Source organism: Nomascus leucogenys, chromosome 9, assembly GCF_006542625.1.
Source record: "Nomascus leucogenys isolate Asia chromosome 9, Asia_NLE_v1, whole genome shotgun sequence".
NCBI classification, from domain to species: Eukaryota; Metazoa; Chordata; class Mammalia; order Primates; family Hylobatidae; genus Nomascus; species Nomascus leucogenys.
Genome location: NC_044389.1, coordinates 107,545,251 through 107,564,954, shown reverse-complemented (window position 1 = coordinate 107,564,954; position 19,704 = coordinate 107,545,251). Strand labels below are relative to the sequence as shown.

The 19,704-nt window shown below is 43.8% G+C and overlaps 1 protein-coding gene across 1 annotated transcript in view; it reads left to right on the top strand.

The window, feature by feature from the left end:
- ITIH2 (inter-alpha-trypsin inhibitor heavy chain 2) overlaps positions 1-19,439 on the top strand; it is a 46,841-nt gene extending 27,402 nt beyond the window's left edge. Inside the window, exons 12-21 of the mRNA XM_003257619.2 lie at positions 4-185; positions 1,813-1,998; positions 2,340-2,479; positions 4,939-5,108; positions 8,542-8,679; positions 13,079-13,192; positions 14,013-14,211; positions 14,717-14,889; positions 16,505-16,616; positions 19,105-19,439. Coding sequence (XP_003257667.2) covers positions 4-185; positions 1,813-1,998; positions 2,340-2,479; positions 4,939-5,108; positions 8,542-8,679; positions 13,079-13,192; positions 14,013-14,211; positions 14,717-14,889; positions 16,505-16,616; positions 19,105-19,252 — 1,562 coding nt within the window. The 3' untranslated portion in view covers positions 19,253-19,439. The remainder of the gene's footprint in view (positions 1-3; positions 186-1,812; positions 1,999-2,339; positions 2,480-4,938; positions 5,109-8,541; positions 8,680-13,078; positions 13,193-14,012; positions 14,212-14,716; positions 14,890-16,504; positions 16,617-19,104) is intronic.
- Positions 19,440-19,704: the final 265 nt, after the last annotated feature.

The following is a 19,704-nucleotide window of genomic DNA, read 5'->3' as shown; positions in this document are numbered from 1 at the left end:
TAGGTGAACTAAAACTATCAAAAATTCAGAAAAACGTGAAGGAGAACATCCAAGACAATATCTCCTTGTTCAGTTTGGGCATGGGATTTGATGTGGACTATGATTTTTTGAAGAGACTATCCAATGAAAACCATGGAATTGCACAAAGGATTTATGGAAACCAGGACACGTCTTCCCAGCTTAAGGCAACATTTTCTTCTGTTCTTTTTTTATTCTTCACTGGAAATCATTTAACTACCCATATCTGATGCATGTATGATGCATAACTGAACTTAACTCAAAATGGTCATGATCTCAGCAATATTTGGTTGCAAGGATCAGGAAAGTGCCCAGTTCCTTTCTCACACGTTTCCTCCCACCCTCATATTTCTGCAGTAACAGTGAGGTATGAGGCAGATGGGTGTTGGAAACAGCTTTCCTACCCCCTGAACAAAAAGGTCTTCTGAGCATCATCAAAGCTCCTTGTAGCTCTCCCACCCCACTAGCAATTGGTCTTCTTATCATCATGGCCAACTGTTTTCTCTTTAACGTGCATTGGCATCTTGGTATCAATTTTTCATAATGTAAATTTTCTTAAGTATTAAGATACAGGCTGAGTGTGGTGGCTCATCCCTGTAATCTCAGCTCTTTGGAGGCCAAGGTGGGACGATCACTTGAGCCCAGAGGTTTAAGACCAGCCTGGGCAACATGGTGAGATCCACCTGTTCAAAAAATAATTTTTTTTAATTAAAATACATATATCGAAAAGATACAAACTACTTGTTTGTTTTGACTAAATAGATGAGAAAATGATGTAGGGAAAGAAGATGTCTTTCCCCGCCCTTTGTCTGTACCAGGCATCATATTTAAATTTGGGAACAACTAAGAGATAAGATTCTGAGTTGGGGAATATTAACCCAGCTGACTTTTTAAAAAATTTAATTATTATTATTATTTCTTGAGACAGAGTCTTGCTTTGTCACCCAGGCTGGAGTGCAGTGGTACAATCTCGGCTCACTGCAACCCCCGCCTCCTGGGTTCAGGTGATTCTGGTGCCTCGGTCTCCTGAGTAGCCAGGATTACAGGTGTGCGCCACCATGCCCGGCTAATTTTTGTATTTTTAGAAGAGATGGGGCTTACCATGTTGACAAGGCTGGTCTCGAACTCCTGACCTCAGGTGATCCACCCGCCTTGGCCTCCCAAAGTGCTGGGATTACAGGTCGAGCCACCATGCCCGACCTCCTGCTGACTTTTATCACAAGTTTGCCCAAGAGTTTGTCGCTGACCATGACAGAAAGGGGAAAAAATGCCAGTCTCTTAAATCAAAGGTAATGTTCTCAACAAGCCTTTGTCTTCTCTTTGTTTTTAATCTGATAATTGCGAGCATTTTCCCTTGTCCCAGACATCCTGTGTGAATAAATTAAGAGGTATCTGCTGATCCTTTGAAGAATCTCAGAGTAAAATGTTTTAGATCAGCTGGGCGTAATCCCTGTAATCCCAGCACTTTGGGAGGCCAAGGCAGGCAGATCACAAGACAGAAGTTCAAGACCAGCCTGGCCAAGATGGTGAAAACCCGTCTCTACTAAAAATACAAAAATTAGCCGGGCTTGGTGGCTGGTGCCTGTAATCCCAGCTACTCGGGGGGCTGAGATGGGATAATTGCTTGAATCCAGGAGGCAGAGATTGCAGTGAGACGAGATCCCACCACTGCACTCCAGCCTGAGCAACAGAGTGAGACATCGTCTCAAAATAAAATAATAAAATAAAATAAAATGCTTTAGATCTACAAAGCAGTATGAACATAATTTCTCTCTCTCTCTCTGTGAATTGTAGAAATTCTACAACCAAGTCTCCACTCCATTGCTCCGGAATGTTCAGTTCAACTATCCCCATACGTCAGTCACGGACGTCACTCAAAACAATTTCCATAACTACTTTGGAGGTTCAGAGATTGTGGTGGCAGGAAAATTTGACCCTGCTAAATTGGATCAAATAGAGAGCGTTATCACGGCGACTTCGGTACTTCCACTTATCTGCTTATTCTATCTACTAATTGGCCCCCTAGATACAGTTCCTCTTGAATGTCAGCTCTGCCTACCTGGAATCATGGGTGTAGAACAGAAGCAATCAGTGATGGAGAAGGCATGAGAATATCTCTGCCATCTTCCCAGCTATTCCGTAAATCCTGACCTTTTCACCCAAGCCCAATCCCAAGCACAGGAATGCATTTCCTTCCTCAGTAGGCTTTGCCTTCCGTTTCTTTTTTATTCCCATTCATTCGCAGCAGGTACTAAAAATGTGAATCAATTAACTATAATTCTGTTACCCAGTGTCTCTCAACTGAACCTTCCATCATCTAGGCTAACACGCAGTTAGTCTTGGAGACCCTGGCCCAGATGGACGACTTGCAGGATTTTCTCTCAAAAGACAAGCACGCAGATCCCGATTTCACCAGGAAACTGTGGGCCTATCTAACCATCAACCAACTGCTAGCTGAACGGTAAGAAGAGAAGAGTACCCACACCATGAGATCTGCAAAACTGCAATGTCCACCAGGAATATATGAAGTCATACACAAAAAGAGTTTGGAAGCAAGAAAGACAGCACATTAGCACAGGCTTGGATTATTACCCTCCACTAGTTCTGAACACTTTAGAGAAAGCTGGGTTCACTCTTTATCTTCTTTATTGAGGTATAACATACAGTAAAGTGTGCAAAATGCATTAAATTATTTATTTTTATTTATTTTTATTTTTATTATTATTATTTATTTTGAGACGGAGTCTAGCTCTGTCTCCCAGGCTGGAGTGCAGTGGCGCCATCTCGGCTCACTGCAAGCTCTATCTCCCAGGTTCACGCCATTCTCCTGCCTCAGCCTCCTGAGTAGCTGGGATTACAGGTGCCCGCCACCATGCCCAGCTAATTTTTTTGTATTTTTAGTAGAGACGGGGTTTCATGTTATCCAGGATGGTCTCGATCTGCTGACCTTGTGATCCGCCCACCTCAGCCTCCCAAAGTGCTGGGATTACAGGCGTGAGCCACCACGCTCGGCCAAAATGCATTAATTTTAAGTGCACCATTCAATGGATTTTTATATCTACCATCCATGTAATCACCACCCAGATCCAGATGTAGGTTCCCTTGTTCTCCTCCCTCAACACCCGCCCCCCTCCTCCAGTGGAAACCACTCTTTCAATGTCTGTGATCATCAGTTTTGCCTGATCCTAAATTTCGCATAATCATGCAATCTGTATTCCTCTGTTTCTGGCTTCTTTCACTCAATATGATGTTGGTGAGATTCATCCATGTTGCTTCATGTATCAGGCATGTATTTGCATTTACTGTCTCGATCTCCTGACCTCATGATCCGCCCGCCTCGGCCTCCTAATGTGCTGGGATTACAGGCGTGAGCCACTGCACCCAGCCCTGCATTTACTCTTGAAAATGGCTTCTTGTCCAAAGAGAAATTGATGATTATTAACAATTATGATGTTCCCTAAGGAAGGGCTTCCCTATGCTCATCTATGTCCCCTCTGGTTGCTTCATGTATCAATCATTTATTTGCATTTACTCTTGAAAACGGCTTCTTGTCCAAAGAGAATTTAATGATTATGTGATTATGATGTTCCCTAAGGAAGGGCTCCCCCATGCTCATCCATGGCCCCTCTGACTTCTCAGCCCAGCTGCATCTCAACTCTCCAACGTGAAAACTATATCCCCAGAGCAATGGATGGTTAACCACCTGCATCAAAATTACACAGAGGTGTTTGATAAAAGTTCCCATTCCCAAGCCTCATACCATCTATAGGATAGGATTCTCAGGAAGAGGGAACAGGGTCTAAATGAGGCTGGGAAAATGAAATGCAGTTGTATGACTGAACTCATAGAGAAAATCCCTGATGTCGACAAGAGTAGAAGAAATACGCAAAGGCTGTAAACTATGGCCATGAAGTAAATGAGAAATAGCTCCCTCTCTGACAGAAGCACACTGGATGTATTTACAGATATATAGCAAATTGTTGCAGAAGTTAAATATTGATTTTAAAACAATTCCTATAAAAAGATCAGTAGTTGCTAAAGGTTGGGGAGTGGGAGACAGGTGAGTAGGCGGAGCACGGAGCATTTTTACGGCAGTGAAAATACCCTATATGATACACCAATGGTGGACACCTGTCATTATGCATTTAACCAAAGCCATAGAATGTACACCACCAAGGGTCAGCCACGTTAACTGTGGACTCTGCATGATAATGATGTGTCAGCTTCTTCCATTGTAACAAACGCACCACTCTGATGTGGGATGGATGTTGATAGTGGGGAAGGCTGTGTATATGGGGGACCGTGTGTATGCAGTGGGGACATGGAAAATCTTGATACCTTCTGCATAATTTTACTGCGAACCTAAAACTGCTCTAAAATATAAAGTTTTAAAAAAAATGCCTTGGGAGCCAGATGTGTGGCTCATGCCTGTAATCCCAGCACTTTGGGAGGCCAAGGCATGTGGATCGCTTGAGTCCAGGAGTTTGAGACCAGCCTGGGCAACATGACAAAAGCCTATCTCTACAAAAAATACAAAAATCAGCTTGGTGTGGCGGCATGTGCCTGTAGTCCCAGCTACTCAGGAGGCTGAGGGAGGAGGCTCTCTTGAGCCTGGGAGGTTGAGGCTGCAGGGAACCGTGACTGTGCCACTGCACTCCAGCCTGGGCAGCAGGGCGAGACCTTGTCTCAAAAATAATAATGATAATAAATAAGTAAATAAATAAATAATGCCTTGGGACTTAGCTAGATAAAATACTCAGCTTCTCGAAGCCAGTGAGTTCTGTTTCCTGGTTACTTTGTGGCTCCGCCCCACCCCTAGGGTTGGACCCCAGCAGCGGTGGGGTGCAGGGTCGGGGAGCTGACTTGCGCTCCCCCTCCAATGCGGCCATGCTCCGTAACACCTCTACTTCTTGAATACAGAAGCCTGGCTCCTACAGCTGCCGCCAAGAGAAGAATTACAAGATCGATCCTGCAGATGTCTCTAGATCACCACATTGTGACCCCGCTGACCTCACTGGTGATCGAGAACGACGCTGGGGATGAGCGCATGCTGGCGGATGCCCCGCCCCAGGATCCCTCCTGCTGCTCAGGTCAGGGCTGCACCTGTGGGGACAAGTGGCCAGGCAGCTCTCTTGCCCTGGGGGGAAGTCCTGGTGCCTCCGCTCTCTCCCACCCCAGCCCACCTCTTGCTCCCAGCCCTGGGCCCTCCTGTGCCCAAGCTCTTCCTGCCAGCTGGGAGGAGGATGGATTATTGCTGTGGTCGTTGACCATTTTGCTCACAAGTTTCCCAGAGGAACTTTTGAAAACCTGCGTATCCCTTCCATCATTTTTGACATCAATATTTGAAATTTTTTATATTAGCCTGGGCAACATAGCAAGACCCCATCTCTAAAGAAAAAAATTTTTTAATTAGCTGGGTGTGATGGTGGGCACCTGTAATCTCACCTGTTTGGGAAGCGGAGGCAGGAGGATCTCTCCAGCCCAGGAGGACCACTGCACTCCAGCCTGGGTACCATCACATCTCACTGCAACCTCCAACTCCTGGGCAACAAATACAATTTCTATATGCAACTAACATAATTACAGTATTTTATAAATATTGGCCTTTTAAAATAAAACTGTTATATCACTGTTTTCTTTTTCTTTTCTTTTTTTTCGAGACAGAGTCTTGCTCTGTTGCCCAGGCTGGAGCACAATGGCATGATCTCAGCTCCCTGCAACCTCAGCCTCCCAGGTTCAAGCAATTCTCCTGCTTCAGCCTCCCAAGTAGCTGGGATTACAGGCATATGCCACCACACCCGGCTAATTTTTTGTATTTTTAGTAGAGACAGGGTTTCACCATGTTGGCCAGGCTGGTCTCGAACTCCTGACCCCAGGCGATCCACCTGCCTTGGCCTCCCAAAGTGCTGGGGTTACAGGCGTGAGCCACCGTGCCCGACCATATCACTGTTTTCATTACATCTAATAAAACAGAATACCTAATTGGTTACTCACTATCATTCATTTTTTAAAAATATATAAGCAAATCCTATATTACAATTATTAGAAACTGGCCAGTCATGGTGGCTCGTGCCTATAATCCCAGCACTTTGGGAGGCTGGAGTGGGTTAATTGCATGAGCCTATGAATATGAGACCAGCCTGGTCAACATAGCAAAACCCCATCTTTAGAAAAAAAATACTAAAATTAGCCAGGCATGGTGGCACGTGCCCACAGTCCCAAATAGTCAGGAGGCTGAGGTGGGAGGATTGCTTGAGCCTGGAAGGTGAAGGTTGCAGTGAGCCAATCACGCACTGCACTCCAGCCTGAGTGACAGAATAAGACTTTGTCTCAACAAAAAATTATTGGAAGTTTTATATTATTCTTTTTTCTAGTTGAATTTGTATTTCCACTCCACTTGCCCAGCAGAACTATGTCCTATTGTGATATGTTTTTACACTTATTTTAGTAATCACTTCACTTATCTATAAGGAAAAAAGTTTATAAATTTTAATTTTAATTAAAAATTTAATTTAAAATTCATAACCATAAGATTCTGAGTATTCAAAATTCTCTTCTGAACTGGGTCTGATTAATATTACTACTAGTAGCCAAGTGAGCAAAATAATATAAATAAATTATAAATTTGATTACACGTAAGAAGTAAAACTGGAGTGGAAATAATCTATAATCTCTTACTGGGAAAAATGTGACTGAGTGTTTTTCACGTATTCATGGGTAAGTATTATTTACGAATGGATTGAAAGAGACAGGATTCAGCATCAATTCTACTTTTAAGAGAACATGTATGGGCAGAAGTCCTGATAAATATTGGTTGGTATAGACGAGTAGATAGAAATGGCAAGTGTCTGGTTATATTCAGTTACTTGCTTATCTGAACTCTTTCATATTATATGCCAAAACATGCATACGGACCTAGCGTCCCAAAAATTTTGTATAATTTATCAGCTGACAACGTGATCCCTTCTTCAATTTTGTTGAAAGCAAAGAATTGGAAGCCCTGTGGCTTGTACAAGCATTCACTCCCGATCATTGGAATCAGGTTTTTTGCCCTACGCCAGTATTCCAATGGATGTTTTCGTTCCTGGAGGACTCTGGGGGAGGGCAGTGGAGAAGAACAGGCCTTCTACTTGTAAACTAGGAGAAAAGGCTTTCTTTAGGAAAGAGTCTGTGTCTAAACTGAGACTCTAGAAATTGCCTTTCAAACAGTCCATGCTCTCTGAGTCCTGCAGAAAGTCTCCAGGCACCCCCGAGAGTGCACACACCCAGGACTAGGAGACCTCAGGTTTATACGTCTCTTTCTTTTCTCTTTCTTGGGGACTGGTCCTACTGAAACATATATACATATATGATACATACACACACACGTATATATATAATATATATTATAGATAATATATAATTATTAATATATTATAGATAATTATATATAATTATATATTATATATAATATATAATATAACTATATAATGTATAATTATATAATATAAACATGGTTATATATTTATATTATATAATTATATATAACATATTACATATTATATATTACATATAAAATATAAAATATATATATTTTATATATGTATTAGATTCAGGGGCTAAATGTGCAAGTTACATGGATATATTGCATGTTACTGAGGCTTGGGGTACAAATGATCCCGTCACCCAGGTAGCAACCATGGTACTCAGTAGGTTTTCAACCCTCCCCCACATCTCCCCCTTTCCCTTCCTCTCCCCTCTAGAAGTTCCCAGTGTCTATTGTTTCCATCTTTACGTCCATGTAGTACCCAGTATGGACTTCTCAATGTAGTACCCAAGGTAAGTGAGAACATGCAGTATTTGGATTTCTGTGAAATATATTCTTAAGAACGCTTTGTACACAGTGGAATATTTTCTGCATTTTTAATTTTGTTCAAGTGTGGCACCAAGTTTACTGCACTGGTCCAGGGTTCAAGGAACTCTGACTTGTAATGTCCCCATGACAACAGCCTGGAGCCTCACAGATAAATAGATCTAGGGAGAAACGAACCCTAGATTAGTTTCTAGGCATGGCTTTCTCACAGAGAGGTAGCCTGGCTATCAGAAAGCAAAAAGCGCCTTTTGTTGTCATGTGAAATCTCTCTCACCAGTAGGGAAACCCCTCTGGGAAACTAAACTGCTCGGCTTGTTTGTGAGTGAATAGGGATGGAGCCAGGAAGATGCCACGGTAACCTGGGCCTTCTCCCAGACTTAGCTCCCCCGCCTGCACTGGAGTCACCCGGCCCTTCTCCAGCCCTATAAAGCGGTTCCTCGCACTGCCACCCTTGCTCAGGTTCCAGACTCCAGAGAGAACTGTATTACAGGCCTCCTCCCTCAGCAACACGCCAGAGGCAGCCCGGGAAGAGAGAACTCTGGAATCAAAACAGAGGAGAAAAACCTAAGCTGACAACACCTGGGGGTGCATAAAACAGATTCTTGACATGGTGAGCAATTTCCATGGAAATGTAAACCTAGAAACTCACAGATGCAGGTTTTTCTACACAGGGGCCCTGTATTACGGCAGCAAAGTGTCTCCAGATTCCATCCCGTCTTGGGCCAATCCTTCACCAACGCCCGTGATCTCCATGCTGGTACAAGGATCTCAGGTGCTAGAGTCCACGCCACCCCCACATGTGATGAGAGGTAAAGCTTCTACACTGCTTGCACGTCCCAGAACTCAGCCGACCATAATCCTGGGAAGCATTGTGTGAATGAGGCCGGGTGCAGCGGCTCATGCCTGTAATCCCAGCACTTTGGAAGGCCAAGGCAGGCAGATCACCTGTTTTTCTATAGAAATCCACCTTATTTTGTTTGTTTTTAATCATGTATTTACAGAATCCTAGTTTTGTTCAGTCTTTAAAAAAACCTTTCTGCAAACAGTTTCAGTGGGAGGTTTGGGTAGTAGCTGTGGTCATCCAAAAGCCAGGAAAATGTATTTCTTTGTGAGAGTTTTGGTGGCTGTGGCTTCCTTGTGTAGTCACAGACTTCTTTGCCCTCCATTGTCAATTTCTTTGCCTTTCCATTGACAATCTCTCTGGCATCTTCTACCACAGCATGTGAGACGGGGAGCTGCCCCGGGGAAACGGGAGGGAGTGTCTCCTCTCCTGTTCCCAGCTCCTTGCGTTGCAATCTTCACCCACAGAGATGACAGCTGCTGGCAATTAGCTAGTTCATCTAGAAAACCTGTATGCAGCTTTTCTTTCCTTACTTTTCTTTTGATTAGAAAAAAGTAAATTTCAACATTCAAAGACAGAGCACATCCCTCTCCCTGAAGGAAGGTGCAAAGTCCCAGCTTGACTTGAGTGTTTGAGATTTAGAAGGGTGGCTCCTGTTGGTCCTAGAGTTGTGCAGCTTTCTTGACTGCCTGGAATATAGACCTTTCCATCAAGAAAGCCTCAAAGCTGGGTCTCCAGGCTGTATGCCTAGCACATACCAAGTACCATGTTGCAGCAGAGAAAACTTAGCACGGACTTTGAATGGACATTTAATGTTATTTCAGGCAAGGCACATGGCTCACACCTGTATTCCCAGCACTTTTGGAGGCTCAGGTGGGAGAGGATTGCTTGAGGCCAGGAGTTTGAGACCAGCAAAAAAAAACAAAAAACAAAAAAGCCCTTTTCAAAAAATTAGCCAGGCGTAGTGGTGCACCTGTAGTCCCCTACTCAAGAGGTTGAGGTGGGATGTTTGCCTGAGCCCAGAAGTTCGACGTTGCAGTGAGCTATCATTGCACCACTACATTCCAGCCTGGGTGACAGAGGGAGACCCCGTCTCAAAAAATAGAGACCAGGCACGGTGGCTCATGCCTGTAATCCCAGCACTTTGGGAGGCCGAGGAGGGCAGATACTTGAGGTCAGGAGTTCGAATCCAGCCTGGCCAACATGGGGAAACCCTGTCTGTACTAAAAATACAAAAATTAGCCGGGCATGGTGGCAGGTGCCTGTAATCCCAGCTACTCGGGAGGCTTAGGCAGGAGAATTGCTTGCACCTGGGAGGCGGAGGTTGTAGTGAGCTGAGATCGTGCCACTGCACTCCAGCCTGGGCGACAGAGCAAGACTCTGTCTCAAAATAAAATAGGATAAGATAAAATAGGATGATAAAATAGTAACTTCATCTCACCCTTAGGGCTTTTCTCTAAAATTATTATTTTTGGGCCACAAGTAACTTGCTCCTTCACCTCCATTGCTGGTAGTGCTTTGTACAACACTCACCTCTCCTACCCCAGCTCCATGGGGAGTCCCACGAACCATGCAGAAGTCTCAGTTAACAGCGGCAAACGTCTGCAGCTATGCATGAGTGGGGTATCCGTGTGGAAGCTGATCGTGCTGGAGGAGCAGTTGCTTTTACTGTGCCTTTCCGACCAGCAGTTTCTGAGAGCCAGACACTACTGTGACGCCCAGGGAGTGAGCTGCTTAAACTGTGGCTTTGCAAAATAAAGCTTTTGGAGAAAATTGTTGAGATCAAGTTAATTTACTTTTAGATATTCTTCCCAGTTAAGACTGTAGTGCTTCTTCCAAGTTTCTCATCTCCGTTGTATGATGCAGTGAAAAGGATGAGGACTTCAATGTCAGACAGTCCTGGAGACACATCTGCCCCATGACCTTGTCCATACACTGAAATCTCCGTAGGGCTCAAGCAGCCCACCTCTAAAACGGAGATGATAATACCCTCCCTGCAGGGTGGATACAAGTTTCTCCTTCCTAGTAGAAGCTCTGTTATCACTGACCAGTGTTCTGCCCATAAACCTCAGGTGGTAGGAATCTATAACATAAGTCACAGAGGTCCTTGATCTACTTTCCGCCTGATCAAAATGTCAAGCTGTGCTGACTCATTTAAACATGATGCTTCATTTCTGTTGTCTTGAATTATGTCAACTCAATATGGCAGCACAGATTCACTGTTGCCTATCAGAAGTTCTTACTGGCGGGATTTCAGTTAATTAAATGGCAAAACCGATCGTTATCTTTAATAAAAGCAATTTTCTTCAAACAGAATATTTCAAACTACCATATTTGTGTAGAGGAAGAAAGAGGGTATCATAATATAATGATTATTTAAGGTTTTTTTTTTAAGGTTTTTTTTTGTTTTTGTTTGTTTGTTTTTTGAGACAGAGTTTCACTCTTGTTGCCCAGGCTGGAGTGCAATGGCTCAATCTCGGCTCACCGCAACCTCCGCCTCCAAGGTTCAAGCGATTCTCCTGCCTCAGCCTCCCGAGTAGCTGGGATTACAGGTGCCCGCCACCACACCCAGCTAATTTTTTGTATTTTTAGTAGAGACGGGGTTTTCACTATGCTGGCTGGCTGGTCTCAAACGCCTGACCTCGTGATCCACCCGCCTTGGCCTCCCAAAGTGCTGGGATTACAGGCATGAGCCACTGCACCCAGCCTGTTCTGTGTTTTTACAATGCCCTGTAGCGTCCGGCTCCAACAAAAATCAACTAACCACGTATTTGTGGACTGCAGAGCATGAACCCGGAGGTGTGAACTGAACATTTCTGGCCTGAGTGACTGCTTCAGCCACTGCATGAGCTTCCTGTAACTCCTCTGCAACCTTTTGTTAATACTGTCACCAACAACTTTCCTAAAATGAGGGTCAAGTCACGTCACATGTATTCTCAGAAACCTTTCATAGCTACTCAACAGAAGAAAGGCCTCTGTGATCTCTACTTTTAGCTCCTTTTTCCTGCATTCTTCAAGAACCTGTCCTCTGGCCGCATTGAGTTATTTTCTAAAGGAAGCATAAACTGTTCTGCATCCACTCCTTCCTCATTCTGTCCACTCAGAATAAAATCTCTCCCTCTTTAGCCTTTTGTCTTTCCCCCTTCTCCTCTGACCTTAAAGATAGTTCACAAGCCACCTCCTCCATTCAGCCTTGCTATCTGCCTGGGGGGCACGAATCATTTTCATTTTCTCACAGCATTTTACTTGAGCCATTATTGCACCGTGTACTTCATTCTATCTTACAGTCGTGATTATGTCTGCCCCTTGCACTAAAGTATGACTTTCTTGAAGTTACTGACCATGACTTATATTTATAGTTACACCAAACATTGCCAGATTTAGTTATTGCACATAGATTTTTTTTTTCCTTCACCAAATATTTGTTGAATGGTTAAATGGGAAAGAGAGGGAGAGGGAGACGGGGGAGGGGGAGGGGGAGGAGAAGCAAGGAAGGATTAGCTAAAATAATTAGGTTCAATAACAAAGGAGGACTTTCTTGGGAGTAGCTTGATTCTTCATTGCTCTTGGAATTGAATAATATTAATCTATATGTCAACAATAATATTGGGTCTCCTTTGTTTTCCTGCATTGTATATGGCTCCTTAAAAAATATATCTCCAGTCTGGGTGAGGCGACTCACACCTGTAATCCTAGCACTTTGAGAGGCTGAGATGGGTGGATCATTTGAGCTCAGGAGTTTGACACGAGCCTGGGAAACAAAGTGAGACCCAATCTCTACAAAAAATACAAAAAATTAGCTAGACATGGTGACACGTGGATGTTGCCCCAGCTACTCAGGAGGCTGAGCTGGGAGGATCACTTGAGCCTGGGAGGTCAAGGCTGCAGTGAGCCGTGATTGCGACATTGCACTCCAGCCTGGGTGACAGAGGGAGATCCTGTCTCAAAAAACACCCAACTCTATTTTTCTGTCTACACACACATTCATACACACACGTGTGTGTATGTTTCTTATATTTGTGGGTGCATATTTGTGTGTATTTCTTATTCCTTATGTCTTTCTTATTTATTTTTTATCTCTAGCATCTAGTCTAGTGCATACATTTTTAGCTACAAAATAAATATCCTCTATATTTGTAAAATAACGTAGGGTTCTGATGAAGGCTCCACGACAAAGGGACAATGGAGTATGAACCACTGGGTCCCCGAGGCCCGAAGGAGTACCGAGCATAAAGGAGAAGCACAATAAATATTTGTTCTGATTAATATTTGTTCAGAAATGACAATATTTGTTCAGAAATGACAAAGTGCTCAAAATCATCTTCCTTTTAATGATTTTGTTTACATTTTCTTTGTATATTTTCCAGTTGAAAATGACCCACATTTCATCATTTATCTACCAAAAAGCCAAAAGAACATTTGTTTCAATATTGACTCAGAACCTGGAAAAATCCTCAACCTGGTTTCTGACCCAGAATCAGGTAAAATAAAAATAAGTTATATTTGCATTAGACAATTAGCTCATTGTCATGCTTTCCTGTCACTGCCTGGGATTTCTTTCTTTCTCAGCTTAATAGAAGTTCTACATATTTCAGTGATATTAGTGAGAAATTAAATTATAAATATATTCTTAACTATTTTGAACCATTATAGTTCAAAATATATACTCTGAGTATGAACTAGCAGATCTTGTTGTGATATAATTAAATACGAGCCAGAGACGATGGCTTATACCTGCAATCCCAGCACTTTGGGAGGCCGAGGTGGGCAGATCATCTGAGGTCAAGAGTTCGAGACCAGCCTGGTCAAAATAATGAAACCCCCCCCCCAGTACTAAAAATACAAAAACAATTAGCCAGGCGTGGTGGCACACACCTGTAATCCCAGCTACTCAGGAGGCTGAGGCAGGAGAATTGCTTGAATCCAGGAGATGGAGGTTGCAGTGAGCCAAAATCACACCACTGCACTCCAGCCTGAGCGACAGAGTGAGACTCCATCTCAAAAACAACAACAACAAAAAATTTAAATACTATATGATAGTAAATTGTTTAAATTAAATTTTATAAACTGACATAATTAAATTTTATAACTGATATAAAATTAAATTTTATTAAATTTTACAACTGTTATTAAAATGTTATAAAATGAGAATCACAAAGAAGAAAATGTTAATGTAAATCTTGAAGCAAAATTACAATGATTTTCCAATATTGCCATGTTTTTATAAATTTGAATTATAGTGCCCACACATGCAAAATAAATGGCACAGAAGAGAAAACATCATTTTTTTCTTTCCTGTAGGAATTGTAGTCAATGGTCAGCTTGTTGGTGCCAAGAAGCCCAACAATGGAAAACTAAGCACCTATTTTGGAAAACTGGGATTTTATTTCCAAAGTGAAGACATAAAAATAGAAATCAGCACTGAGACCATCACCCTGAGCCATGGTTCTAGCACATTCGCCTTGTCCTGGTCCGACACGGCTCAAGTCATGAATCAGAGGCAAGTATGACTCCATCTGAACTCGGGCCTGTCCATGACACACGACTGCATAGATAAATCCAGGCATCAGTGACATCAACATTAAAAATATCATTTTAAATATAAGGAAGTTGAGGTTCGGAAAAATTGTTCTCACTCCCTACTCTGTTCCTGGCAGTGGGCACTGTGTGTTTTTGGTCACCGTTGGGTCCCAGGACCTAGTCTAGTGCCTGGCATCAGTGAACACTCACTGTGTATGTGCTGATCGGTGAACGAATCCTCCAGCTGAAATCCACACCGACTCTATGGCAGAGTGAGCTCCAAACGCCACGGTTGTGTCCTCTGCGTAGAAGCTTCCCAATGAGTATCTGTTGATCCATCATTTATCTATAAACTGTTGCAAGCGCTTAGATAACTAGCAGAATTGTCTGGGAGGAGTGAAGAGTTCATATTAGGGGTGAGAAGAATGACTTTCTAAAAAGGTCTGTTCTGGAATGGTTTAATTCCACTTGGACTTTCACACCAGGGTGCAGATCTCAGTGAAGAAAGAAAAGGTGGTAACTATCACCCTGGACAAAGAGATGTCCTTTTCTGTTTTACTTCATCGTGTTTGGAAGAAGCATCCTGTCAATGTTGACTTTCTGGGAATCTACATACCCTCTACAAACAAGTTTTCACCTAAAGCCCACGGACTAATAGGTAAAGTGTCTATTGACCATCTGACAAGGGTTGGGCCACTCTAATTCTTTAGCAGCTTTGGCTGACAGTGAGACTGGCAGGTATGGACTCACGAGCACAGAGGACCAACAGAGTAGCATGGAGTCACTCGGGAATGTGACAGCCAGGACCTTTTGCCATTCCAGAAAAGGTTGTCCAGGGCCAGGATTTCAGCATCACAAACTGGGCAAGTTAAGAGAAGGGACAGCACATTTTAAGTTTTATGTTGAAGGCTTTTTTCTAACTGAAGCAAGGTGAACCCATTTAGGACTTCTGTGACAATAAGCAGAACACCCTGGACAACTGTCCCTAGTATTTTAAGAAGGGCTCAAATATAAAGCCTGTGACATCACAAACAAACCTTCTTCCTGTGATCTGAGCTATGCTCTCAGGTGCTCACCTCACTCTCCTGCCATCAGGGTGCTCGACTTACTCACGATCCACTAGACCAACCTCATGTATAAAATGACCATGAGCTCCAGGCATGGTGGCTCATGCCTGTAATCCCAGCACTTTAGGAGGCCTGGGCAGGTGGATTGCTTGTGGAGTTCAAGACCAGCCTAGGCACCCCATCTCTACCAAAAAATTAGAAATAAAAATAATTAGCAGGGTGTGGTGGATCCTGCCTGGAGTCCCAGCTACTCAGGAAGCTGAGGTGGGATCGCTTGAGCCCAGGAATTGGAGGCTGCAGTGAGCTGTGACTGTGCCACTGTGCTCCAGCCTGGGTGATAGAGGGAGACTCCATCTCTTAAATTAATTAATTAATTTAACTATTTATGAGATGGAGTTTCTCTCTTGTTGCCCAGGCTGGAGTGCAATGGCACAATCTCAGCTCACTGCAACCTCCACCTCCCCGGTTCACGAAATTCTCTTCCCTCAGCCTCCCGAGTAGCTGGGATTACAGGCATGCACCACGGCGCCCGGCTAATTTTGTATTTTTAGTAAAGACGGGGTTTCCCCATGTTGGTCAGGCTGGTCTCGAACTCCCAACCTCGGGTGATCTGCCCACCTCAGCCTCCCAAAGTGCTGGGATTACAGGTGTGAGCCACCGCGCCCGGCCCCATCTCTTAAATTTAAAAAAAAAGAAAAAAAAAAAGGTTGTGAGTGGTGGCTCACACCTGCAATCCCAGCACTTTGGGAGGCCAAGGTGGGTGGATCGCTTGAGTCCAGGAGTTCAAGATCAACCCGTGCAACATGGTGAAAACCTGTCTCCACAAAAAATAAGCCAGGCGTGGTGGCTCGCGCCTGTGGTCCCAGCTACTTGGGAGGCTGAGGTGGGAAGATCACTGGAGCCCAGGAGGTGGAGGTTGCTTGCAGTGAGCCGAGATAGCACCACTGCACCCCAGCCTGGGTGACAGAGGGAGATCCTGCCTCAAATAAAGTAAAAATAAAAGTCAAAAAAAAGATGGTGAGCAGCACAAATGTGCTCCCAGGAAGGACCCTCCCTCCCATCACCACTCCTTTTTCCTCTCAGCTTGTCTTTCCACCCTAGAAATCCTGGAGGGAGGACCGAAATGTAGCATGGAGCCAATAATGAGCCTGTCTTTTTATTTAACTATGATTACATGTCAATCAATGTCTGATTCTGTTTCACTAGGCCAGTTCATGCAGGAGCCAAAGATACACATCTTCAATGAGAGACCGGGAAAGGACCCTGAGAAGCCAGAGGCCAGCATGGAAGTGAAGGGGCAGAAGCTGATTGTCACCAGGTAGGCCTCGGGCATAAGGACAGTGACGAAAAGGCCTTGTGTTAGAATTAGACCCACACAGCAAAATAGAGGAGCAAGTGTTGTAAGCACTACCTACATCACATTAGCAATGCATTAGGAATAGACACACACAGCATTCGCAGAAGGACACTTCTGATATCCCACCTTAAATGTAAACACTGACTGGGTATCTAGGGTCATGCAATGCCAAGATTAATTAACCTGTTGTTCTCATCTTCATACTTTAGAAGCCCTCACAAGAGCTTCACAAGTTGGATAACTGGACACGTTGATCAAAGGAGAGAATCATAAAACACCTATTACCATAGTGCTGCAGAATGAATGTAGATTTTTACATCAGGCTAGAGCTTTCCTTTTGCACATGGATCTCTGACTGCTTCTTTTGTAGCTTTTCTTACACAGACCACCCCCATATGCTTCATCTGAAGTGAGAACTTAGACGCTCGTAACGCGTTCTGAGTGTAAAAGTCTTACAAATCTTGATATTTTTTCCCAGTGCTTTACAGTTGTCTCACCCATGCCAAATTTGATACCGTTTGAAAGCAGCTTACCCCTTTTTAGAGTTTTTACAAAGCAGCCAACTTTGCTTTATTAGAAAGGATTCTTCACGCACACAAATGTCATTGGCTTTGACATACTTAATTAAACCATAACATTACAATGATAACCATAAAATTGTAGTCGGAAGTATTGCCACGAATGTAGATTTGTGAACTGAAACAATGGATTCTTAGTGAATACACCATTCAATTAGTATCAGTTTATGGGAGGAACGAGGTACCAACGGGAATCAGTGAGCGTGTGTCACAGAAGCAATGGTGAGCACAAATTAATAATGTTAATATTAAGTCATCTGAAGTTGGCAGAAGGGAATTTACTGCCAGGCGTGGTGGCTCATGCCTGTAATCCCAATGCTTTGAGAGGCCAGTGTGGGAGGATCACTTGAGACCAGGAGTTCAAGACCAGCCTGGGCAACATAGTAAGACTCCATCTCTACAAAAATAAAAATAAATATAAAAATAATTAGCCAAGTGTAGTAGATTCTGCCTATAGCCCCAGCTACTCAGGAGGCTGAGGTGGGAGGATCCGTTGAGCCCAGGAGTTCAAGGCTGAAGTGAGTTATGATTGTGCCTCTGCACTCCAGCCTGGGTAACAGAGTGAGACCTGTCTCATAAATAAATACATAATATATAAAAGGCCAGGCGCAGTGGCTCATGCCTGTAATCCCAGCACTTTGCAAGGCCGGGGCGGGTGGATCACCTGAGGTCAGGAGTTCAAGACCATCTTGCCAACATGTTGAAACCCCCCCATCTCTACTAAAAATACAAAAATTAGCCGGGTGTGGTGGCGGGCGCCTGTAATCCCAGCTACTCAGGAGGCTGAGGTAGGAGAATTGCTTGAACCCAGGAGGCAGAGGTTGCAGTAAGTGGAGATAGCACCACTGCACTCCGGCCTGACTCCATCTCATAAAATATGTATATATATGTATATATGCATATATAAATAAATATGTGTGTGTATATATCTATATATATATATTTACTATAATGACAAAAACTAAATGCTGGGCCTTCATTTGGTCCACTGCAAGCACCTCATGGTTCATAACTGAAACTGAGCTGTCCCATGGGCTGGGCACAGTGATACTTTTAAGTCTCATTCACACAATGTGCCAGATCCTTAACAAATTGTTGGCTACTTTGCCCTTCAAGTGGAGGACATGAATCTGCTCAGAAACAGCAGGTATCACCCTTAAACACAGAGAAAGTGCAGTTACGAGGTGCCGCCAATGCATTCTTTTTTTTTTTTTTTTTTTTTTTTCCAATGACAGAGTCTTGCTCTGCCACCCAGGCTGGAGTGCAGTGACGCGATCTTGGCTCACTGCAACCTCCACCTCCTGGGTTCAAGCAATTCTCTTGCCTCAGCCTCCCGAGTAGCTGGGACTACAGGCGTACACCACCACGCCCAGGTAATTTTTCTTTTAATTTTTAGTAGAGACAGGGTTTCACCATGTTGGCCAGGCTGGTCTTGAACTCCTGGCCTCAAGTGATCCACCCACCTCAGCCTCCCAAAGTGCTGAGATTACAGGAGTGAGCCACCATGCCTGGCTGCTGACTCATTCTTTAAGTGACCTGTGAGGTCAGCCTCAACACTGTGGAGTCTTGTTCCTGCCTTCTTTCCATTGGCTACTGTTTTCCTTGCTGGAAAAGCCCACATGGGTCAACTCTAAGGATTCTTTGAGTGCTCTAAGGACGCTCCGCTGATTCTCTGTCCTTCCAACACCAAGCCCCAGACTTGGTGTTTCTTTTTCACATGACTTGGGGAGCAGCGATAGGTGGGGGGGCGGCAGATGTGGTGACAGAAGGAACACAAAGAACAGCAAGGAAAAGAGGGGGTCTTGTGTCTACAGGTGCCCGGCCAGCCGTCCCTCAGTCTCCCCCTAACCACATGCCTTGCTTCCTTGCAGGGGCGTACAGAAAGACTACAGAACGGATCTCGTGTTTGGAACGGACGTTACCTGCTGGTTTGTGCACAACAGTGGAAAAGGATTCATCGACGGGCATTACAAGGATTACTTCGTGCCTCAGCTCTATAGCTTTCTCAAACGGCCTTGAAGGTTTATAGTTTGGGAAATTATATATATTAATATACATCTTTCCCCTGTCACTTTTGCAGATATCCTTTGGTTTGAATAATTAAAATGAACCAGATATCAGGGTGGTTAATTAAAATGAACCAGATATCAGGGTGGTTTATAAAGCCTGTAAACACATCTAAAGAAAATAAACATTTTACAAATGAGCTTTTAGGATTTTGTTGCATTTTTAGATGCCGAAGTGTGTGGATCAAGGTGGTGCTGAGACAAGCCAGCATCTGGACAGAGCCTTAAATTTGGTGTTTACTGTGATCATTTATTAATATCTTTTCTTTTTTTTTTTTCTTTTGAGACAGGGTCTAGCTCTGTTGCCCAGGTTGGAGTGCAGTGGCATGATCATAGCTCACTGCAGCCTCAAGCTGGGCACAAGCAATCCTCCCACTTCAACCTCCCTAGCAGCTGGGACTACAG